This window comes from Telmatherina bonti (assembly GCF_933228915.1).
Source record: "Telmatherina bonti genome assembly, chromosome: 3".
Taxonomy (NCBI): Eukaryota; Metazoa; Chordata; class Actinopteri; order Atheriniformes; family Telmatherinidae; genus Telmatherina; species Telmatherina bonti.
The window spans coordinates 6,093,035-6,118,067 of NC_136621.1; the positions used below are offsets into that span (position 1 = coordinate 6,093,035).

The 25,033-nt window shown below is 46.1% G+C and overlaps 2 protein-coding genes across 2 annotated transcripts in view; both read right to left on the reverse strand.

Moving 5' to 3' along the window:
- Nucleotides 1–2,804: 2,804 nt before the first annotated feature.
- Nucleotides 2,805–11,541, reverse strand: LOC306772175 (aspartate aminotransferase, cytoplasmic-like). The gene is made up of 9 exons (XM_079261589.1): nucleotides 11,312–11,541; nucleotides 7,175–7,356; nucleotides 6,937–7,060; nucleotides 6,729–6,841; nucleotides 6,385–6,489; nucleotides 6,124–6,274; nucleotides 5,870–6,035; nucleotides 5,641–5,783; nucleotides 2,805–3,465 (listed from the first exon to the last, which is right to left on the reverse strand). Exons 1-9 carry the CDS (start codon nucleotides 11,418–11,420, stop codon nucleotides 3,326–3,328), a joined length of 1,233 nt encoding a protein of 410 aa, XP_079117715.1. The 5' UTR covers nucleotides 11,421–11,541; the 3' UTR covers nucleotides 2,805–3,325.
- Nucleotides 11,542–17,673: 6,132 nt separating this feature from the next.
- LOC306774876 (anoctamin-9-like) overlaps nucleotides 17,674–25,033 on the reverse strand; it is a gene marked incomplete at both ends in the record, with an annotated part of 31,193 nt that continues 23,833 nt past the window's right edge. The window contains 9 exons of the mRNA XM_079265054.1: nucleotides 17,674–17,805; nucleotides 17,880–17,970; nucleotides 18,052–18,191; nucleotides 18,242–18,390; nucleotides 18,498–18,650; nucleotides 20,838–21,028; nucleotides 21,108–21,205; nucleotides 21,279–21,333; nucleotides 21,410–21,521. Coding sequence (XP_079121180.1) covers nucleotides 17,674–17,805; nucleotides 17,880–17,970; nucleotides 18,052–18,191; nucleotides 18,242–18,390; nucleotides 18,498–18,650; nucleotides 20,838–21,028; nucleotides 21,108–21,205; nucleotides 21,279–21,333; nucleotides 21,410–21,521 — 1,121 coding nt within the window. The remainder of the gene's footprint in view (nucleotides 17,806–17,879; nucleotides 17,971–18,051; nucleotides 18,192–18,241; nucleotides 18,391–18,497; nucleotides 18,651–20,837; nucleotides 21,029–21,107; nucleotides 21,206–21,278; nucleotides 21,334–21,409; nucleotides 21,522–25,033) is intronic.

Sequence of the window (25,033 nt, forward strand, 5' to 3'; positions counted from 1 at the left end):
TCTGATCCTTCAAACAGACACTTAACCATCACGATAATCAATTTTACACACTTCTTTACACCTTTTCTTACATGTATCTGCCACATAACCTGCTCCACCAGTTTCCTTCAGAACTGCTCTCATTCTTCATGTTACAGAATTCAGTTCAGGTGTTTCTGCTTGAGTTTTTTTTTTTTTTATTTTGGAGGTTTTGTTGACATGGAAACAGTTTTGAGAGCTTGAAGAATCATCAAAATGTAATCAAAAATCAAAATGAAGTGGGGCTCATGAAAATATTTTAAAACATACCTGTAGTCGAAAAGTTAAAAGCTAGTTGGTAGGCCACAGCTTGTGTGTCCGGTCAGCTCTGGTCGGTGGGGTGTACACCCAGCTCCAAGGTGTTATGCAAGTTGTATTTAAGTGTCAGAGAGTTTTGTTTTCTAATTAAACTCATGGATGTTATGTGTGTGTGTCTCATGGCTCTTTGGATTCACTGAAGTTTATCTCAGACACCGACGAGGATTATTTTGCCAGGTGAAGTCAGCTGAAAGAGGACATCCCACATCACTAAGCAGACCATCCGTCCCGAGCAGTATGGGAAAGTTAAAGGACCTCTCTGGGGCTGCTAAGTGTGAAATAGTTGAGTCCATCAGACAAGGTCTGAAAACCCTTGGAAATCTCCTGAAAACTTAGAGGTGATTGTCGTACCATTTAGAGATTTGTGGCGGATTCGGTGTAATGAAGGTTTCTGCCAGAAAACACGTCGCATGAAGAAGGCAGCTGCTAAAATGCCATCAGAAAGCAGCAGGCGGGTCTTGGAAGCTGCTGGTGCTTCTGGAGTCCTGCAAACATCAAGGTGTAGGACTGATGATGTAGGCAGCTTGTATTGGGCCACCACCACCCCTGAACAGCGCTCACAAGCAGAAACAGCTGCAGCGGGGCCAGAAATACATGAAGACTCCTTTTCAGCCTTGCTCAGCGATGAAGGCCGAGCAACCCTGGACGATCCACATGGCTGGAGCAGTGGAAGGTTGGCAGATTCTGGCCACTATGTGCCAGCAAGGAGATGATGAAGTCATGTTCTGGGCCAGAGTCATGGCGAGAGGGTTGGCTGGTCCCTGAAAGTGTGAAAATAACCTCCTGAGAAGTACGTGGTGTTTCTGACTCTGTTTGTCCATGGTACAGAAAGTAGAACCATGCTTCCTGAAACAACAATCTTCATGCATGACGATGCACTGTCTCACGCTGCAAGGAAAACCTTTCAGTCCACAGCAACCTGGCTGCTGAGGGCTTAAAGGGGAGAAACTCCTGGTGTGGCCCCATCCTCTCCTCTCCTGACCTCAACCCTTCAGAAAACCTTTGGAACATCTTCAAGCACAAGATCTATGAGAGTTGGAGGCAGTTTGCATCCAAACAGCAGCTCTGGAGGTTATTCCGACAGCCTGCAAAGAATTCCAGCAGAAACTCTAAAAACTCTCCAGTTCAATGGAAGAACCTCGACGCTGCTGTAAAATACGGGGTCTCATGTTAAAACGTAACTTACATTAAACTTAAATGTTACTTAACCAACGCTGGGGGGGGGGGGGGCTTCTCACAGAGAATAGGTCGGGAACCACAAACCACTGTCATAGATTCAACCAGGTGTTGGAAATATTCCTCCGTATCGACATGAAGCATCACACAGTTCCACCTCATCACCATGACAACCTGCCATTCCACCTCGTCCCAAAGCTGCTCTGCTGGACGTAGATCTGGTGACTGTGGAGGCCGTTGGAGGACAGGGAACTCATCGTCATGGAGATGATGTGAGCTTTGTGACATGGTGCATCATCCTGCTGGAAGTTTCCATCAGAAGATGCTACACTGTGCTCAGAAAGGGATGGACATGGTCAGCAGCAGGACTCAGGGAGGCTGTGGAGGTTAAACCAGGTCATGGTGGTACTAAGGGGACCAAAGTGGGACCAGAAAACCTCCCCCCACCGTTCCAGCAGCAGTAGCGTTGATCCTGACGGCAGGATGGATCCATGTTGTCATGATGTTTCCAGCAGATTCTGATCCTACCATGTGAATGTGGAGCTGAACTGGAGACTCATCAGACCAGCAACGTTTCTCCATCTTCTATTGTCCAGTTCTGGTGAGTCTGTGTGAATTGTAGCCTCAGTTTCCTGTTCTTACTGACAGGAGGGAACCCGCTGTGGTCTTCTGCTGCTGGAGACCATCTGCTTCCAGGCTGGACGTGTTCAGATGATGTTCTGCAGGATGGAACCAGTGCTGACTGGACTTCCAGTTGTCTTTCCGCCATCTCCAACCAGTCTGACCTCTGACAGGAAGACCAGAAAACTGCTCCTGTTCCTGGACCAAACCAAAAAACCCTCCTGCGTTCGGTCACTTAATCCCCCTTTCTTCCTCATCGTTATCTTCGCCACGTCTCCATGACTTGACTTGCTGCCATGTGATTGGCTGATCAGAGCAGTGAAAAGGTGGAGCTGATGACAGAATGAAATCTAAATATAAAACTGTGAAGAGTAAAAGAGCCCATTTGGATTCCAGCGTGTACTTCTGATCCTGCTCTGATACACACATCACCACATGGACATTTAAACATGCTGATCATATGTGATTAAGCTCTGGACTTGGGCTTAAACTCCAGTCATTTAGGAAGAAATGCGTTCAGATTGACCACCTAGAAGAGACTGGTGTGGAGTAAACATCTTTCACTTTCCAACACGTCCACCAACACATTCAAAAAGATTCATATTTGGGAAACTAACAAATGAGGGGTGAAATTAAAGGACCTTGAATAAGAAACGTAAGTAAGAGACGTATGGGTTCATGTGGTTTAAGTTTATTTGAAACGGCACGAGGTGGGCGTGTACGTGGGAGGCTGACAGCCGGTGGCACCGGAACATAACACTGGCAACATCAGGCACATGCACGTTTCCGCCAGGGAGGATAACCATCTAAATGTGCGTTTACAGTCTTCTTCGACGACTTCATGAGCAGTTTGCATAAATAAACCAAAAACAGATTAAAAGCACTTAAATATTTTTACATTTTAAAGAGGCAGAAAACAGGAAAATGTGTCTTTTACATTTTTCCAGCTGAGAGCAGAAGCAGGAAGCAGTCGGACCGCTTCCTGACTCCACTTTAACCGTTAGATCATACTTTAAATAAACACAAAACAAAATTCACGCGAACCTTTGACACCAGAAAACTTTATATTCATCCCCTGCAGCTCCCAAAAGGTTTACGTGTCCTCCTATTGGTTCATGAGGTAAACCACTGACAGAAGAGCGAAGGTGAGGGTGGGTGGGGCGCTGAGATGATGCGTGGACACAGACAGACTTTACTGGACCTTGGTGACAGCCTCGTGGATGGACTGGGCGATGTAGTCGATGTTCTTGGTGGTCAGACCGCACATGTTGATGCGGCCGCTCGCCATCAGGTACACGTGCTTCTCCTTGATCATGAACTCCACCTGTTTGGCTGTAAACACACAACACGGTGAACAGAGGAGCATCCACCGACTCTAAAGCTTTTCTCAGACTTTCAGAGGAAGAAACGAATAAATGCAGAACCGAACAGAGGTCTGGGTTCAGAGGACGGAGGATGCTGCCGAGTTTCATGCCAGGTTTACGTCTGGGTGGGCAGCAGATCTCCAGCCTGCCTGATCGTCTCGTTACCGAAGCGTGAAGCTCGTTCACTGATCATCTGTTAGACTGCAGAGGCACTGAAACGTACAGTCGACTTTTAATTCTGGGGTTGTATTCATTACAACTCATCTTCTCTTAGGGGTTGACTTGAGAGTAAAAATAATTCTCTGGTTTGAGAACTTTCCACAATAACTTTTCTTCTTAAGTTTAGGAGTCAGACTAAGTTCCACAAATTCTAGGCGCTTTGGAGTAAAAAGTCACGAAGATGCCTGATAAATACGGCTCCCGGTTTAAAACACAAAATCACACGCAGGATTCAGGATCAACGTCTGCTTCATTATGTTTTGGATGTGAAGTGCCGTGCCTCATCAGTAAACGGGAAAACAGCCCACGCTGCATACCAGCCATGTCACAATCACGCCCCGCCCCGCCACGCCACGCCACATCCCACCACGCCCCGCCACATCCCACCACGCCCCGCCACATCCCACCACGCCACATCCCGCCCCGCCACATCCCGCCACGCCCCGCCACATCCCGCCACGCCACATCCCGCCACGCCACATCCCACCACGCCCCGCCACATCCCGCCACGCCACATCCCGCCACGCCACATCCCGCCCCGCCACATCCCGCCACATCCCGCCCCGCCACATCCCACCACGCCCCGCCCCGCCACGCCACATCCCACCACGCCCCGCCACATCCCACCACGCCCCGCCCCGCCCCGCCACGCCACATCCCACCACGCCACATCCCACCACGCCCCGCCCCGCCACGCCACATCCCACCACGCCCCGCCACATCCCACCACGCCCCGCCCCGCCACGCCACATCCCACCACGCCCCGCCACGCCACGCCACATCCCACCACGCCCCGCCACGCCACATCCCACCACGCCCCGCCCCGCCACGCCACATCCCACCACGCCCCGCCACGCTACGCCACATCCCACCACGCTACGCCACATCCCACCACGCCCCGCCCCGCTACGCCACATCCCACCACGCCACATCCCACCACGCCCCGCCCCGCCACGCCACATCCCACCACGCCACGCCACATCCCACCACGCCACATCCCACCACGCTACGCCACGCCACGACACATCCCACCACGCTACGCCACATCCCACCACGCCACGACACATCCCACCACGCCACATCCCACCACGCCACATCCCACCACGCCCCGCCCCGCCACGCCACATCCCACCACGCCCCGCCCCGCCACGCCACATCCCACCACGCTACGCCCCGCCACGCCACATCCCACCACGCTACGCCACGCCACGCCACGCCACATCCCACCACGCTACGCCACGCCACGACACATCCCACCACGCTACGCCACATCCCACCACGCTACGCCACATCCCACCACGCCCCGCCACATCCCACCACGCCCCGCCACGCTACGCCACATCCCACCACGCTACGCCACATCCCACCACGCTACGCCACATCCCACCACGCCCCGCCACATCCCACCACGCCCCGCCACGCTACGCCACATCCCACCACGCTACGCCACATCCCACCACGCCCCGCCACGCTACGCCACATCCCACCACGCCCCGCCCCGCCACGCCACATCCCACCACGCTACGCCACATCCCACCACGCCACGCCACATCCCACCACGCCCCGCCCCGCCACATCCCACCACGCTACGCCCCGCCACATCCCACCACGCCACGCCCCGCCCCGCCACATCCCACCACGCCCCGCCCCGCCACGCCACATCCCACCACGCCACGCCACCAGGTGGGAAGGAAAGGAAACGCCGAGTGTCCAGAGAGATTCGCTGCAGCTGAAGCGAATTTGAGCCAGTCGGAGCGATGCCAATCAGGCTGTTGCTCACGTCGGATCAGTTTAACTGTGAAGATGGTTTTAATCCTTCAAGCTATGAAATCTTCTGGTTCTAATAAAACCCAAATATCCTCCAGATGTTTGCTAATCTGCTCAAGTTGATGTTTCTGTGTGGAAGTGTGTGCTTTCAGCTTACGGTTCAGGCCGGTGAAGCTGAACATCCCGATCTGCTGCGTGATGTGGTCCCAGGTCCCCGGGGTTCCCAGGGCTTCCAGCTTGGTCTTTAGCTGGTCCCTCATCAACAGGACTCGGTCTGCCATGGTCTTCACGTTCTCTTTCCTTCAGAGGGGGGGGAAAGACGGTGAACGTTACGCATCAGATGGAAGAAGAGAGCTGCGTATCATGAGGTCGTGTTTGCAACGGACCACTCTGCAAACAACTCAGGGCAGTTGAGGGTCTTGCTGACGATTCGCGCTCCCTGGGATGGAGGGTTGGACCAGGTGGTCCTCACAATCTTCTCCATCTGGGACAGGATGCAGGTCAGGTTCTCTGTGTCCATGGCAACCACCGTCAGGTTCCCCACCCTCTCATCTGATCACATGAAAACAGAGTGAGGCGCGCGCACGTGGCAGATTTAAAATCACAGAAAACAACACAAAAATGAGTCGTCCGTCCTCACTGTACAGGCCGAAGTTTTTGGAAAAAGACTGAGCAACGAAGAGCTCGAAGCCCTCGGAGACGAAGAAGCGGATGGCCCAGGCGTCTTTATCCAGGCTGCCAGAGGCGAATCCCTGGTAGGCGGAGTCAAAGAACGCAAACAGCTTCCTCCTCTGGAGAACAGAAACACACAGAACATTTCAGAAAACTAGTTCTCCATAATATACACATAAAAAAGATAAAATCAACACGTTATGATCTGAAAACAACAACATCCTTCTACCTTCATGACCTCTGCGATGGTCTTCCACTCCTCCTGGGTGGGGTCGGTCCCGGTGGGATTGTGTGCACAGGCATGGAGGATGAAGATGGAGTGTTCAGGAGCTTTCTGTTAACGGCAGACACGACCATCACCAAACTCCTCATGTCTTTTTAATCTTTTTCATTCCTTTCTTCTGGTTTATAGGAGCTTAGCGTCAGAGAGCTGATAAAGGTGAAGCAACGTTGCTTCAAGGCCATGCGGTTTTAACATTCGCTTCATGCCATCATGTCCTCAGACGTCAGCTCAGAAAACTTCTTCACATCTTAAACGTTCTGTGACGAATATCAGCGTCCTTCCATCCTCACCTCCAGGTCGTCCAGGAAGCCGGTGAGGTCCAGGCCCCTTTTAGCAGCATCCCAGTAGTGATACGGACGGATGTCCTTGAATCCAGCGTCAGCAAACACGCCGTTATGATTTTCTAAGTTAAAAAAAACAAATAGATAAAAGAGGAAAAAAGTGTTAAGTTTTATTTGTCTCTATCCTCTCCTTCCTATTCCACAGCTGTGCACAGACCCCATGTGGGTGCTGACACGTAGACAGGCGTGGCGGTGTTGTTGACGCCGTTGTACCACCGCCTCAGGAACTCTGCCCCAATCCTCAGCGCACCGGTCCCTCCCAGAGCCTGAACTCCTCCAACCTGAAATAAGAAGACGGAGGTGTTGCTAAGCAACATGGAGGACAAAAGACGACAAAAGCCCAACTGGCCTCATCGTGGGTCTGACAGAGAAAGAAAACGGAGTCCAGACGTCACCCTGTTCTGCTTGATGGCCGCGCTGTCGTCTCCCAGAGCGACCTTGGAGGCGGCAGAGCGGAACTCGGGCAGGCCGAGGATGGGTAGATACTCGTGGTTCAGGCTTTCATCCTCCACAATGAGCCGCTCCACCTTCTTGACCACTGGCAGCACCCAAGGTTGGCAGTCATCAGTACGGTACGCTGGAGTGGACAAAAAGCAAGAAACGTCGACTGATGTTACAACGAAGCACAATCAGACGTTAAATCCTTAAAAGAAACTTTTAAAAATCCTTAAAACTTCAAGCAATTTTCCACCTCCATGTTTTTTTCATGTAAAAATGTGTGTATTAACTCAAGTTTTTTAACCCCAGTCAGCTGCAGCCATGACGTCGTCATCCTCAGTTATCAGATTATGAAGCTAAAATGAATATATTAGTAGATACAGCAGCATACAGACCAGCCAGAAGAAACCAGAAGTTTGTAGAAATAACACAGATCAAGACTTTTCTCATCTGCACATTATTCTCTCACATCTTGACTTCTTAGGAGACAAAATATTGGAACAAAACACACAATTATTTGCACCTTTTTGTCAGCTGCATTTTGCTCTTTGACAGACAGACAGATACCACCCTGCATCAAAGACATCTTCTTGGCTTCATTCTGGCAACAGAGGACCGTTATTTATGTTCCTTTCTGTCAGCATTTTCTGGCTGAACTGTAAACCTGCTGGACGGGATACAAATGCCAGGAAGACTTCTGTAGGTCACCGAAAGCGAAGCTCATTCGTCACAGTTCAAGCTTTGGTCTTTTAATGCAGAAACATGTGAAAATCAGAGCAGCTCAGATGGCGTAATATGTCAGCATGACTATTATCCTGTTTTGTTTATACTTTGAGGAGACAACCCATTTCGCCATCTTTCCTTTCCACGTTGTCTTTGAAAAATCATGAGTCCTTTGAGAAATACACACTACAGACAGGAGTGCAACTATAACCACATATATTTCGCTTTCACACCGTCTGCGGGTCACAGAGACTAAACTAAACTGAGCGTTCACATATCTGAAGAACTCAAGCTACTTCACACTGAAGTCAGCATCAAATATCAGGATCAAAAGGCCAATGGCAGAAGGATAAAATTATTTAAGACTTCAAAAGGTCAGAAAGAGCCGTATTTAACCAACTCAGCTTGGAGAAAGTTGTCACTGTGAAATCTGTTTCTGCAAAAACACACCAGCTGCTGTTTCCTGAACCTAAATACAGTTTCTAAAAAAACTGTCTGCTGATCCCAGAGTTACAAAATGCTATTTTTCCTCTTTTCCCATGACAACCCATTAAATACAAATAATTTACTACACACATGTGGTTGTAACAAGATGAAGCTGTGGACTAGAAATGTAGGAGTCCTGACCGTTGAGTAAAAACACTTATCAGTAAGTTATGTTTAGGCTCACACACACACAGAGTTAAAGTTAAGTTTAGGCTCTCACACACACACACACACACACACACACACACACACAGAGTTAAAGTTAAGTTTAGGCTCACACACACACACACACACACACACACACACACACACACACACACAGAGTTAAAGTTAAGTTTAGGCTCACACACACACACACACACACACACACACACACACACACACACACACACACACACACACACACACACACACACACACAGAGGTTTATGTTGCCTTAAAGTTGTGATGATCTGTATTCAGTCAGTCTGGCAGAACTAGTTCTGCTGTCTCTACAGCTTGCTATCAGTACAACGTGTTTTAGCCTCTGACATGTGAGATATTCTTACTGTTGCTACCAAAACACACGTCTAAACATCCAAACTTTCAGTTCCTGCTGAAGGGACACAAGTCACTGGGGAGTGATGCGTTCAAGGACACAGATAGTGGAGCAAGAGAGAAACGCTTTCTAACCATATGAACCGTCATGTCATGCCCCAGTATCTAACTGGGAAAGACTAGCTCCAGTCTCCAACTGGGAAAGACTAGCTCCGGTCTCCAAATGGGAAAGACTAGCTCCAGTCTCCAACTGGGAAAGACTAGCTCCAGTCTCCAACTGGGAAAGACTAGCTCCAGTCTCCAACTGGGAAAGACTAGCTCCGGTCTCCAACTGGGAAAGACTAGCTCCGGTCTCCAACTGGGAAAGACTAGCTCCGGTCTCCAACTGGGAAAGACTAGCTCCGGTCTCCAACTGGGAAAGACTAGCTCCAGTCTCCAACTGGGAAAGACTAGCTCCGGTCTCCAACTGGGAAAGACTAGCTCCGGTCTCCAACTGGGAAAGACTAGCTCCGGTCTCCAACTGGGAAAGACTAGCTCCGGTCTCCAACTGGGAAAGACTAGCTCCGGTCTCCAACTGGGAAAGACTAGCTCCGGTCTCCAACTGGGAAAGACTAGCTCCGGTCTCCAACTGGGAAAGACTAGCTCCGGTCTCCAACTGGGAAAGACTAGCTCCAGTCTCTAACTGGGAAAGACTAGCTCCAGTCTCCAACTGGGAAAGACTAGCTCCGGTCTCCAACTGGGAAAGACTAGCTCCGGTCTCCAACTGGGAAAGACTAGCTCCGGTCTCCAACTGGGAAAGACTAGCTCCGGTCTCCAACTGGGAAAGACTAGCTCCGGTCTCCAACTGGGAAAGACTAGCTCCGGTCTCCAACTGGGAAAGACTAGCTCCGGTCTCCAACTGGGAAAGACTAGCTCCGGTCTCCAACTGGGAAAGACTAGCTCCGGTCTCCAACTGGGAAAGACTAGCTCCGGTCTCCAACTGGGAAAGACTAGCTCCAGTCTCTAACTGGGAAAGACTAGCTCCAGTCTCTAACTGGGAAAGACTAGCTCCAGTCTCCAACTGGGAAAGACTAGCTCCGGTCTCCAACTGGGAAAGACTAGCTCCGGTCTCCAACTGGGAAAGACTAGCTCCGGTCTCCAACTGGGAAAGACTAGCTCCGGTCTCCAACTGGGAAAGACTAGCTCCAGTCTCTAACTGGGAAAGACTAGCTCCAGTCTCCAACTGGGAAAGACTAGCTCCAGTCTCCAACTGGGAAAGACTAGCTCCGGTCTCCAACTGGGAAAGACTAGCTCCGGTCTCCAACTGGGAAAGACTAGCTCCGGTCTCCAACTGGGAAAGACTAGCTCCAGTCTCTAACTGGGAAAGACTAGCTCCGGTCTCTAACTGGGAAAGACTAGCTCCGGTCTCCAACTGGGAAAGACTAGCTCCAGTCTCCAACTGGGAAAGACTAGCTCCAGTCTCCAACTGGGAAAGACTAGCTCCAGTCTCCAACTGGGAAAGACTAGCTCCAGTCTCCAACTGGGAAAGACTAGCTCCAGTCTCCAACTGGGAAAGACTAGCTCCGGTCTCCAACTGGGAAAGACTAGCTCCGGTCTCCAACTGGGAAAGACTAGCTCCAGTCTCCAACTGTGAAAGACTAGCTCCGGTCTCCAACTGTGAAAGACTAGCTCCGGTCTCCAACTGGGAAAGACTAGCTCCAGTCTCTAACTGGGAAAGACTAGCTCCAGTCTCCAACTGGGAAAGACTAGCTCCAGTCTCCAACTGGGAAAGACTAGCTCCAGTCTCCAACTGGGAAAGACTAGCTCCAGTCTCCAACTGGGAAAGACTAGCTCCAGTCTCCAACTGGGAAAGACTAGCTCCGGTCTCCAACTGGGAAAGACTAGCTCCAGTCTCCAACTGGGAAAGACTAGCTCCAGTCTCTAACTGGGAAAGACTAGCTCCAGTCTCTAACTGGGAAAGACTAGCTCCAGTCTCTAACTGGGAAAGACTAGCTCCAGTCTCTAACTGGGAAAGACTAGCTCCAGTCTCTAACTGGGAAAGACTAGCTCCAGTCTCTAACTGGGAAAGACTAGCTCCAGTCTCTAACTGGGAAAGACTAGCTCCAGTCTCTAACTGGGAAAGACTTGATGGGTAACATGAGCAGATGAGGGAAGTTCAGTCAGACTAAGGTCGACATTAACAGACGTGCTACAGAAGAGTTGCATAACTAAAACAACCGGCTAGTTTCCTCCAGAGTCGGCTGGTAGTGACTAGCAGTGAAGGTCATGTCGGGGGAAACATGATGAACCATGCAGGCAGCGATCAGCATGTTAGCTCCAGCATTAGCCGCCAGCGACCAGCTGTTCACCTCCAACTCCCAGGTTGACTTTCTGCGGGTGGCTGTCCTCTCTGAAGTCCGCGGTCAGCTTGAAGACGGCCACAGGCGGGGCTTGGGGGACCTCGCTGAACAAAGACATGGCTGAGGACAGAGCAGGTGGTCTCGGTTTGGAGCAGGAGGAGGTGCAGACACGTCCAGAAACAGCCAGGGAGACTCAGGTTCACCTTCACCCAGCTGGTTCAGCTGGAGCACGGAAGAGGCGTCACTCTGGCAGCCAATGAGAAGGCTCGTAACACCAGGGTAGGTCCTACAACAGCCAATCACGGCACAGAATGGAGCCACCGCGTTTCATGCACTAGAAGACAGCTATGGAAGCCCATTCCCGCCACTTGAAATAATTTTTTTTTTTTTTACAATCTCATGCGATTGTTTGTAAGATTCTTTTATTTCTAGTGGCGGGAATGGGCTTCCTTAGTCAGCTCAATTTGTTTAGCATAAAACATAAAAACATTACAGAGGGGTGCAACGAGAAACAAACAGTTTCAGAGAAAAATAGAGAAGAGAAGGGAAATGCTTCATATAAAATGACTGGGTTTGGAATTAACGGTTATTTTAATAAAAGGCAGCAAATAAAGTTTTTAACCTTGATTTAAAACAGATGAAAGTTTCAGCAGACCTGTGTAAAGATTATTGTTTTTGTTGTTTGTTTTTTTTTGCTTTTCTTTTGTTCAGCATCTGTCATAGTATGGGTGTGAGCTAGAGTAAGTAACTACACATCTATGTACCATTATTGCTAATTTCAGCAACACAATGCCAAGCCACATTTTGAATGTGTTACAACAGTGTGGCAGTAAAAGAGTGCAGGTACTACACGGGCCTGCCTGCAGTCCAGACCTGTCTCCTACTGAAAACGTTCGGCACATTATGAAGCACACAAGACAGACACCCTGTTGAGCAGCTGAAGTTGCAAATCAAGCAAGAACAAGGAAGAACTCTTGGAACAGTTTGTGTCCTCAGTTCCCAGACAGTTCCCTCACTAGGTTTGGTAAAGGATGTTGTAACGGATAACTGGGAGGACCCAGAAATTCAGCCTCACACAAAGGAAAAAAGTGTGATAACCTCTGTATACGTGCAAGTATTGTGTGTGTGTGTGTGTGTGTATGTGTGTGGTATCAGGGTGAAACTCACAGAGGAGCTATGATACGTCATAAAATATCTTGATCATATCAAATGACATCATTACGTAATGAGTTGACTTTTAGTACACAAGACTCAGATGCAGTATCCAAGTAACGTTGTGTCTAATAAACTGCTTTACTTTATGATGATTTGCTGTTTCCTTCATCAGGTCCAGAATCTAACATCAATCCTCCCTCTGAATCAGGATGTTGTCAGACCTACAATGACAAGTACAAAGCAGATGCAGCATTATTTTAACTGTCAACCTCCTGCTCAGTTCCTCCTCTGTCACAAACAAAACTCAGAGTCACTTGAAGCTCCACACTTGAAACAGGACCTCATCCCAACCCAGAAGAAGTATTCCAAATTTTCCTGCCGAACATCATGTTCCTGGATTTGAAGCAGATTCCCATCCCAACAACTCCACACTAGACTGATCTGCTCCAGTAAAAGCTGAAGGTCACAGTCAAGGTTTCCAAAAAGCAGAGCTCATACTGAGGTCACAAAATCTGCCCCCTCATTCCCCCTTACTGCAGCTTATAATCCTTTCCATAACTGTAATGAACCAAAAAGGTGACAAATGAAATGAAGTCAGCAGCAAAATAAAACATGGACAACAGGAATTATTGACCTTCTGACTTCACATCCTTTGCAGATAGTTGTGTGTCTTGTTTGTGGATCATGGGCTTTGCTCTGTGGTGTGTTTATACACACACACTGTTGCTGCTGTTAGATCTGTTTATTTTTTACAGTTATAAATTGTAATAAACTTTTGTCTTGTTCTTTTGCAGTCACATCCCACTGTAGTTATTTAGATTATTTGAAGGTTCAGAGTCAATGGGAGAAAGCATTTAAATTAATTTATTTTTTATCAAAAAGACATCAAAATATACAAACTAGCTCAAATGAAATAATTAGGAACACAAAGTTATAGTTGAAGAAAGAAATGATAGAATAAATAAATATGCTGCCAGAGCCCTGCAAAATGAGCTCCAGGCCACAAATGTGCATGTGTCTGCTCAAACAGTCAGAAACAGACTCCATGAGGGTGGTATGAGGGTCTGACGTCCACAGGTGAGGATTGTGTTTACAGCCCAACACCGTGCAGGACGTTTGGCGTTTGTTAGAGAACACCAAGATTGGCAAATTCTCCACTGGCGAAATATGGAAAGAACAAAGTATTTCATGAAAATATTTAATTCATTCAGATCTACAATGTGTTACTTTAGTGTTCCCTGTACTGAGGTATCCACACCTCAAAAAATATATTAACCAGACTTCAATTTCCTCAGAAAAATAACTTAATCTAAAATAACTGTCAACTCCTGGCTTCAGAGACTTGAGCCTGTTTGGCAGAATACTTCTCACGAAAGCAGATGGATTTTCCCATTTTGCATATCCTTCTCTAATTTGTTGAGAATTAAACTATTTCTGGATTTTATTTGGAAAAATATACCTCACAAACTTAAAAAAAAAAAAGTTTCTCTCAAACATTAAAAATCTAGGTGGACTTGATTTTCTGAATTTCAGATATTAACACTTTGAAAGTTAACTGGATTAAAAATGTCTTATAAACCCTAAAAAAAAGAAATCTATAAAAATTATTTATCCTTTGGATCTCATATAGCTATACAGTCTACATTACTTGTGAATAGTATTACAATAACAGACAGAAACTGTAATAAACATATTTGTCAGACGTTTCAAATGAAAAGAAAAATCACTCTACGTAGAAAACTATTTTGGATATCTCACATTCAAGATGTGAATTGGGAGTCCTGATAAATACTGCATTTCCAACTAAACTAAAGAAATTCATCTTAAGATCCTCCATAATATTTACCCGGTTAATATTAAATAATATTTGAATATAACTAATAAATGCTCTTTTTGTGAGGCAGAAGATGAAACTGTAACACATTTTTTGATTGTGAGAACAAAATGATTTTTAAATGTTCTCAAAAGTGTACGCTTTCAAACTAATAGATATAATTTTCTATTATGAAAACCCACCAGCAATAAACATCTTGAACATGTAGTTAACTATTTCATATTACTAGCCAAATCTTTTATTCATAGACAAAGATTCCTCAAACAATGGCTGTTTCCCTTATTCCAAATGGAAATTAACTCACTTTTTAAATTTCTGAAACTAATTTAAAACAACATGAAGAATATGAGACTTAATTTTTATGAAAATATTTTTAATTGTGTAGATCCCTCCTCTTCATATTTTATACTTTATAGTCACATAAAATTGTATCCTCTCATGTTTTTGTTCTTGCTTCAAGCTGAATTCTAATTAATTTGTATATAACCTTGTTTGTATTATCTGTATTGATTTATTGTTCCTATTTTGTTCAATTTTGTATGTATAATTGGTATTTTTTGTGGTTTCAATAAAGTTTTGTTGGACAAAAAAAGAGGAGTGGAAGGGGTGAAGAGCATTGCTCATTACTGCCATCTGGTGTTGGAAAAAATCGCCTTGAAATCTTACATAATTACATACTCTTTCATACATACCTTTATTTGCCAAATTATCAAACATAATAGTCTTAAAAGCATCAATAATAGTTCATCTAGTCAACGCTCTTCCCATGTAAATATACACCCACCTGGAACAATCCTGATATCCTACAAAATTAAAAAATGCTGAACTTTTCTCAATAGAGCAACCATGGAATAAAGCACTCGGAGGATATCATTATAAACAAAACATTTAGATCTTTTGACATTTTTCCCTCACAACATGGAATCAGTAGCAACACATTTCTAGAATATCAGCAACTTAGATCTATAATAAGTAATGATTAATAACTAAGTATAAACTGAATCTCATAGACTTGCAACTTCCGAACAGGGTAGCAAAGTTTTTAATTTCTCCAATTTACACAATGATGTCTGAAGTGGATGAGACTCTCTCCCAACCTTAAAATGGGAATCTGATTTATCCATTAACCTTTGTCAGATCTTCTGATCACAAATATATTTAAATACCTTCACAATGATTAAACACCCAAACTTATAACTTATACAATATAAAATTCTTCACAGAAAACATTATACAGGAAAAAGAATGTTCCAGATGGGTCTTGCATCATCTAACCTGTCTTCACAGTGCACAAACAACAGACCAGATGACTACATGCATGGAGGGGATTGGCAAGCCTTGGTCGGGGGTCTGCCTGCCCTCTGCCCCCCCCTTCTTTTCTTCTCGATGCTCTTTCTGTCCCTCTTCTGTCCTCTCCGGTCCAGTCCAGCAATACAAACTTTGTAATGCAAACAATTATTCAAAATAAATAGAAAAATAAAATAAGAATCCAGAACATCAAGGGCAAAGTAAATTTGCTCAGCAGAACACAGCACCCAGAAAATCATTCTGCTTGCTTAAATGCTGGACAAGACAAAAAAAAAAGAACTCTTACACACTGCCATTAAAGCATTCAGGGCAGCTTATATACAACAGATCTGTCACACAGAACATCTGCTTGATGAGGGACAGGACGGGGTTAAAAACAGCTTTGTACTCCTGATATTGAACTTCTCCTTACATCCCTTTTTGTTTGCAGATATGTGGTCTCCAGAAAACCAGTGGAACTGTTGGGATCCAGTACTCATCTACAGAGCATGACGTCTGTGGTCCCGTCAGCATTTTGGTATTTCTCTGCAGGGACTGGGACTGTTTACTGCAGTGATCTGGATGACCTGAGACAACAAAGCTGATGTTTTCTCTTCATTTGCTGTTCAAATGAAGAAATAAATTACATATTTTCTTGTGTTTTTACCTTCAGACTCTCCTGAAAACAGGATTAAAAACGTGAAGACAAATAAAGTAAGTAAGTCTGTGAGTACGTTCTCCAGCCAGAACAAAGACTGAAGCAGAATAATGTTCCATGTTTTTAAAGAACACAGAACAAACACCTGCTAGTTTAAAAATGTAAAGAACTTCTTTTACAGCACATTTCATTCGTGCATATCTCGACCCGTTTAATAAGACTGGTCTGATTCTCAGGGACATGTTTTCAGATGCTGGATGTCTCTTCTCATTAAAACTGGAGAACACGTTCTCTCATCTGGGACAGGGAACCTGCTCCTTTAACAACATATCAACGTACACTTCATTAAACAACAATAGTTTTGTTTTTCACATTTTACAACACCACACACTCAGCCACAAACCAGTAAAACTCTGATGCATTATTTAACTCCAGCTTTCAACAGCAGGTTAAAAAAAAAAAAAAAAAGCATCTTCCCATGTTGTGCTTCAAGCAGCCAGGAACAGATCTGAGATCAGACTTCTGATGATTTGATGTTTTTCCTCACTGAATTAAAGACAAACAACAGAACGAGATTTAGAGTTGACATAATTTTTCAGCACAAAATATCATCTAGTTTTTACAGCCAGTTCCAGAAAAGCAAAGTCTCCGTGTGAAATATAGAAACAGTCTCCTCGCATCATAACTCCTTCCCAGTAGGACACAACCATGATGTTACATGATGAGGATTTTATCACCTCATGTAAAATATGAATCTAAATATATAAATATGAGTTTGACTAATTAGGTTAAGTATCAACAGATTGGCAATGTGACCAGTTTAGGTGGTAACAGGTCAGTACCATAACTGGTCTAACTGGGAACACATCAGTACCATAACTGGTTTAAATGGGAACAGGTCAGTACCATGAATGGTTGAACTACCATGGCTGGGTATACAACGTGTCAAATCATGTTTGCTTTTAATGCAGAAGATCACCAGCCTCCAGTCTTGTCCCAAGCATCCAGAGATTCCCTCTGATTCCTTGATTCTGTAGATGATATTCTACAGTGTAGAGTTAGTCAGAGGAAAATCGGAGAGACTGCTTCTCTAAGATGCTCTTTCTATGTCCAGTTAAGTTACCCACATGTTTCCAGTCAATTTACTGAGCTGTTTCCAGTTTAACCAGTAAAAGCTCCTCTATGTATCGCTGTATTGGATTCATATTTTCCATCAGATGATAAAATGTCTCAGTAATACGATGTTTATTTTCTAATGGGGAGAAAATATGACCTGATGAGGTTAATTAATCATTGCTTTTGTACGTCCTGCACGTCGTCGTGAAGTTTCTGGAGCTTTCAGCCTACAGACTCTGACAGGTCATGAAAAGTTTATGAAAATCAGGAAGTGCCTTTTTAAACCTTGGATCTGTTGGATACTGATCAGCTTAATTTTCCTCAGGTCTCTTTTATTAACGAAAGCTCCTTCTTCAGCCGAGACAGCTTGTCATCCAGGCGACCATTCTTCACCTTGGTGGAACTATTGGGGACGAACCAGGCTGCTACAAACTTGCATATCACCACCACATGCTGCAGAAGAAACAACATTTCAAGGAGCTTTTAAACAGAAACGGACAGCACAGTCACACATCTGAGATACGCACCTCAAACAGAACAACAAAGGCAAAGCGCATGGCCAAAACCAGCCAGAACTGGGGGGTGAGCGAATAGTCCTGGTTCCTGTAGTCCTTGTAGCTGCACACACCAGACAGCACACCCACTTCACCCGTTTGTTCATTAATAAGCCAGCATGCTGTGCTTATTCAGTCGTCTTACCTGCACTGGGTGACGTTGAAGTTGTGGCTTTCATTTCCAATTATAAACACACCTTTTTTGTCTGTACTCATGAACGCCGTGGCAAGCGTGTCATTAATGTAGCCCTGCATGCAGCTGCAACAAGAGAACATGTGTGATGACTGACACCGAAACCTGTCTGTTCACATGTACGGAAGTTTTTCACTCTCACTGACTGTGTGTTGGCGATTCCTGTGGCGCATGGGCCATAAAGGTAACGGTAAACAAGACGAGGGATGAAATCTGACGAGAATCCGATGACCAGGCCGTTAGCAATCACTGCCAACACGCTGACGGCCTCCAACACCAGCGTCCACACGCCTACACACACACACACACACACACACATACACACACACACACCATCAATATTGAATATTTATTATGTTCGACGCAGCACACCCAGTTTGTTTATTTACACAGCTCACCAATGTCATTGGTCTTCCTGGGAATCAGACGTTTTTCCATGCGGACCATCTTGATGGCGTCCAGTCGGATTTCAAAGATGTTATTTATGCAGGCCAAAAGGGGGGCGAGAGGGAAGGCCGCCACAAATATGGTGGTGAAGCTGAACTGGATCACTGGAGGAAGCAGAGTAAACACAGAAACACAGCAATGCACTAGCTTCCAACACAAAACATCCATCCATCCATCCTTCCGTCCATCCATCTGTCTGTCTATCAATCCATCCGTCCATCCATCCATCCATCTGTCTGTCCACCCACTAACTGCTTATCCGGGGTTAGGTAAGATAAGGGTCAGCAGTCTGAGCACAGAGATTGGTAATCCAGATTAGTAACTTCTTCCAGTTCATCCAACCAGTTGAGAGATGTAGTCCTTCCAGCTTGTCTTGGGTCTCCCCCAGGCTCTCGTCCTGGAGGGACATGTCTGGAAAACCTCACCGGGGAGGTGTCCTGGACACATCCTGATCAGATATTTGGTCCACCATATCAGGGTCCTTTGGATGTGGAGGAGCAGCAGTTCTACTCTGATCTCCTCCTGGATGACCAAGATTCTATCTCTAAGGTTTGAGTTGAGTTTATTTATCAGATCCCCATTAGCTGCTGTCAACTCACAACCAATACTCTTCCTGGGGTCCCAACAACTTCTTACATCATTATCTTAAATACATAAACATACAAGCACCTAACAACACAGACACCAAACACAAAAACACTTGCTTAAAGTTCAAACATCACAGCCAACACAATGGCATTATGTTTACATTCCACTTTTATGTTAAGAACTGATCCTCTCCCATAATGTTACACAAAAATATCACCACAGTACTATTTTTGCTGAACCCACAGAAATAATTTCAGCCCCTTTTAAAAGCTCACCATTTTGTTTTCTAAGATTAAAAAAAAATCTGGTCATGTATGGTGGTCATGTATTTCAAGCCACCATTGCTCTGTAAATTACTGTCTTTTGTTTTAGAATAGTTCTACATAAAGGCAACAAGAAACGACCTGCTGACATCTGCCTTGTGAAGTGATTGTGTACGTCTGTGAAAAATGACAATTTTCTATGCAATATTCCTGGTGTTTTGGTCATAACTACTTTTTTAATTAAACATATCAGTTCAGACACGCTGAGGAGGAAACTTATTACCTCCGTTAAGTAGGTTATGTTTTACCCGGCATTTATCTGTTTGTCTGTTTGTGTTCAAGATAAGTCAAAAATTCATGGACGGATTTTCATGAAATTTTCAGGAGTTGTTGGAAATGTGAAAAGGACGAACTGATTTCATTTTGGTGGTGATCCGGATCAGCATTTGGATCCAGGAACTTTTAAAAGGCCTTAGCGGAGGTTTGCGCTCTCCGAGAGCTTTTCGAGTTTCAGACATTTGTTCTTGATCTGGTTCTTTGTCTCTACAGCTGGTGATCAGAGGTGAGGGTTGGAACCTGGACGGATGATAAATCCAGATCTTCTCCTTTCAGCTCCGCTCCTTCTTCACTAGGACAGACCAATGCCAAGTCCACATCTCTGCAGACCTGCACCCATCCTCCTCCATCATTCTTTTACTCCTGAACAAGTCCTGAGATATTCCATCTCCTTAAACACATGTAGACTGTCCCTTCCAACAAAAGAGAGTGGAGGGCTGGTCCTTATCCAAAACGAGAGCCAAACTGTTCTTCCTCAATCCGAGGTTCACCTTCCTCTCCAGGACCCCTAAGTAGACTTCACCAGGGAGTCTGAGGAGTGTGATCCCCTGTAGGTGGAGCACACCCTCCAGTCCCCCTTATTGAAGATGGGGACCACCACCCCAGTCTGCCAACCCAGACGCACGGCCCTTGATGTCCATGCAATGATGCAGAGGCGTGTTAACCAAGACGGCCTCACAGCTTCCAGAGCCTTAAGGAACTCTAGGTGGACCCCCCAGGGTCCTGCCACGAAGGAGCTGTTTAAGCACCTCAGTGACCTCCTCCCCGGAGATAAGAGAGCACATCCCTGAGTCCCCGGGTTCTGCCATCTCATCGGAAGAAGAATGGTTAGGATTAAGGAGATCTTTGCACAGCGTCCGTCCACCTTCCCACGACACCCTGAGTCTAGGTCAGAAGCCCCCCATTCCCACAGTACACAATATTGACTGCTTCGCCCCTTGAGTTGGCAAATGGTGGACCAGAGTCACTGAAGTTGTTCTCCACGGCCTCCCTGAACTCCTCCCATCCCCAGGTTTTGCCTCAGTGACTGCCAAAGCTGCCTGCAGAGTCCCACAGGGCAACGAGGTCTAACATGCTCCCATACCTTCCCAGCTGAGGACTTACCCATCTCCAGGAATTCATTGAACAGGCTGTCGGAGTCAGCTAGGTGGTAGTTTTTCAACCAGTCTTGAAGTGTGCAGATTTCACAGGGTTCGACGCATCTCTGCTCATCACGGCAGGCTTTCCTGTAACACTGCCCACACTTCCTCTGCAGCTTCTCTGATTTCCTTCTCTTCATTAAACTCTTCAACCATCTGGAAAAAGTGTGAATGGAAACTACTTTAAGGTCCTATGGACACGAAGCCGTTTACTGAAGCTAAGAGAAACACTCACGGCCCAGTGAACTCAAAGATGTTGTTAAGAGTCTGTTTGAGCAGCATGATCACTGCCATCTGGATGAAGAGGTCCGTCAAACAACCACTGGGATGGCACTAAAACACATCAAAGTTCATGCATCACATCACAGTTGGACTATCTAGAGCTGCTGGAAGGAAATCATCTCACCTCCTCTAGTCTGAACCCTGCAAGCCGCACATACTCGCCTGGATGTCCGTTTATCCTGAGCAGAGTAACATCAGACATCAACATCTTTAACCAGACTGAAAGAGGGAAGGTTCTAGGGACATTAGCTTTACCTGCCCAGAAAAAAGGCCACATAGAAGAGAGAGGAGAAGAGGGTGAAGAACTGGAAGGTGAACATCTTGACTGTGAAGCTCCTCTTTTTGGCAGCCAGCGAGTTCAGCTGCTCTGAATACAGACAGAAACATATCAGACAGTAACACAGTTGTGCCAGGAACTATAAGCCAAGACCACTTTTCTGAAGGTGTCCTGTGGGATCTGGTAGTTGGAGCTGTGATGGCTCAGACACATTGTCTGAGGCCAGTTCTGGGTTTGACCCCAATCGGTCTTAGAGGCACACAAAGCTTGTAGTTAAGCTAATTGCTGGCTGACTGTTGTAGCTCAGACAGCGAACACAAACTAGACTTATGAATTCATGGTGGCAACTGTTTATTTCTATAAAAACCTAGCACATTTACTCAGTAAATGAGTGTTTGGTGATTATTTCTATATTGCAACAAAGCTTCATTGTGACAAACTATTTAAATAGAGACACATCTGAGAGTTCAGGATGGGGGCTCCACCCATGAAGGAGGCACTGCGCTGGTGTCACCAACCTGTACCTGCATTTTGTCCAGCAGAGAGTCCAGATTCTTAAAGACTTAGACTTAACTTTTTCTTGATACCTTTGGGATGACTCCCTCAGGGAAATGAAAATTTGCAGCAGCAAAAGGAAAAGTAGCATGCACATACAAATGAAATAAGTACAAAATAAACTTGTAAAATTTGAAATGAATAATAATTTAAAAAATTAAATAAACAATAATAAGATGCACAAACAACTGACTATCTACCCCCCCCCTTCTCTACTGGATCTATACTCTGTGTCCTCTATGCTCTCTTACCCCCAGCGAGGAGTTATAGAGTGCAATGGCAAGATGGACAAAGGAGTTTTTAAGCCTGTTGGTCCAACACGTAGGAAGCAGCAGTCTACCACTGAACAGGCTCCTCTGGTTGCTGATGACAGTGTGCAGAGGGTGGCTGGCATTGTCCATAACATCCAGCAATTTGTCCAGACTCCTCAGCTCTGCCACCGTCACCAGAGACTCCAGCTTCATGCCAACAACAGAACCGGCCCGCCTGATCAGTTTATCCAGTCGGGATGTGTTCTTCTTGGATATGCTGTGCGCCCCCCTCCTTTGTTTTAGAGCTGCAGGTGGTTAGTGTGGCACCATGTAGCAAAGTCTCCTACCAGTCTCCGATACTCCTCTCTGTCATCCCTGATGCACCCAACGATGGCTGTGTCATCAGCATATTTCTGAATATGACTCAACTCCGAGTTGTGACAAAAGTCTGAGGTGTACAGGGTGAAGAGAAGAGGGGCCAGGACTGTGCCCTGGGGGGCTCCAGTGCTGCTGACCCCCGTGTCAGACGTAATGTTCTTCAGCTCAACATACTGTGGTCTGCCAGTGAGGTGGTTGGAGATCCAGTCCACCAGGTGGGGGTCTACTCCCATCCTGCTCAGTTTGTCCTGAAGCAAAGGGAGACGGATGGTATTGAAGGTACTTGAGAAGTCCAAAATCAGAATCCTCACTTCACCACTTCACTCATCCAGATGGGAGTGGGTTCAATGGAGCAGGTAGAGGATGGCATCCTCCACACCAATACCTGGCCGGTAGGCAAACTGCAGGCGACCCGGGGCGTGTTGCACCTAGGGTCTGAGGAGCCAGAGGAAGAGCCGGTCCAACTTCTTCATCAGATGTGAAGTGAGTGTCACTGGTCAGAAGTCTTTCAGCTCGCTGGACCAGTTCTTCTTTGGAACTGGAATGTTTCTTCCAGAGGGTTGGCACTCTCCCAATCTGCAGGCTAAGGTTGAAGATCCATTGTAGTTGTTCCCCAAGTTCTGCTGCACAAGTGTGTGACGATCCATGGTTTGTTGGGTCGTTGTGTTTTTTTTTTTTAGTTTGCTTTGATTTCTAATTACTTGTTGTTGCAGGTGGAGTTAATGGCTGATTTGTGACAGCTGGCCAGGATATCCAATCGACTATTTAAGATCTGCTTCTCCCACGGCACGGCACGGTCCACAGGAGTTTGGGCCTGGCCTTTTTGGGTTGGATTTTGGTTTAGTTAATATATTTTTGTATTCTGGATTCCTTTTCTTCATTTATTTTGTTATGGTCCTTGCAACAAGTGTTCAGAGGTCTTGGACACTTTTTTCTGGACCTGTGGCTTTCTTGGGTCAGAGCTTCCTCAGCTGTCCTCTGACCTGGACTGTGGTGCTGAGTGGCCAAGATTGTGTGGGTGAGGAGGTGGGGCATGTTGTGGTGTCTGGGGGGATGTGTGTGGAGATGGCTGTGGTGAGGATGTTGGGGGGGCGTTTGTCCTCTCCATTGTCCCCCCTATGGCTCTGGTCTTTTGTTGAGACCTGTGATGGCCCTTTCTCTTGGCTTCTGCTCCACCTTTCTCCAGTAACTGTCCTTGGCTTCCTTCACACAGTGTTTCACCTCCTGCTGTGCTGCTTATATGGCCTCCCTATTGCTGCTCCTGAAGGCAGCCTTCTTCTTGACGACAGTCTTGACTTCCCATGTCACCCATGTCTGAATATTAGGGTAGCAGCGAACAGTCTTGACAGGTGATACCACATCTGCACAGAAGTTCAGGTAATCTGTCATCCCCTCTATGTCCTTTATCTGTCTGTGGTGTTAAAGCAGTTCCTTAAGGCACTGTCCTTCTCAGGGGATCATCTCCTGATGGATCACGTTGTCACTGGTTGCTTTTGGACCAGGGGGTATACAGTGGGGGGAGGAGAGTCTCTCAGTATGGATCCCAAACATTTACATAAAACAGATCAATTGTTCTGTTTCTAGTTGAGACAGTCTATACTTGATGAAAAACAGCCAAATAGAGTCCAAAGTTGCATGGTTACAGTCCCCAGAGATGATCCTGAGTCTCTCAGGGTGCTGTGTCTGCAGCCTTGCTGTGACAGTGTGGATTTTATCACAAGCAGTGGCTGCGTATGCTTTGGGAGGGATGTAAATGCAGTAGGTGATCACGTGACTGAACTCCCTCGGCAGATAACATGGCCGCAGATAATATGGCTGCTGTAATGGGTTACACCATCAGTTCCTGACATACATGATCAGTCCCTCACTTTGCTTTTCCCGCTTGCTTTAGTGTCTCTGTCGACTCTCACAACAGTTCCAGTTCTAGGTAGTTCAGCCATGTTTCTATAAAGATGAACAGGCTGCTCTCCTGCTGGTTGATCAGTGCAGACAGCTCATCTATCTTGTTCGGCAGTAAGTTCGCATTCCTCATGATGGCGGAGGGAATCGATGGCTTCTAACTCACCTTCAGCTTATCCCCAGCCTTGCAGCCCCGGGGCTGTCTCCTCAGCTCTGCCGGGATGGGGTGTCGTATCCCGGCTCGTGCCTTGATCACAGAGCCAGTAGTTCCTCTCATGAATAAGCGAGGAAACTGGCTTTTGGTTCCAATTTAAAGTTGAAAATATCCATGGACATATAACACACAATCACACAATCTATTTGCAAGAAAAGTAAAAGAAAGTAGAAGAAAGAGGTTAAAAAAAAAGAGTTTAAAAGAAAGTTTGAGAGCTACTGGAAGGGCAGCCATCTTTACAGCGCCATGGCAACATTCTTATACATACAATTATAAAACACACATACAAAATTATATATATAATA

Bases quoted from the DNA above. Each gene is read 5' to 3' on its own strand.
- LOC306772175 (XM_079261589.1), bottom strand. From the start codon at position 11,420: ATGTCTTTGTTCAGCGAGGTCCCCCAAGCCCCGCCTGTGGCCGTCTTC. The intron at 7,357-11,311 runs GTGAACAGCTGG...TGTCCACTCCAG, and splicing joins AGTCAACCTGGGAGTTGGAG to CGTACCGTACTGATGACTGC. The intron at 5,784-5,869 runs GTCCGTTGCAAA...CCCCCTCTGAAG, and splicing joins CCTGAGTTGTTTGCAGAGTG to GAAAGAGAACGTGAAGACCA.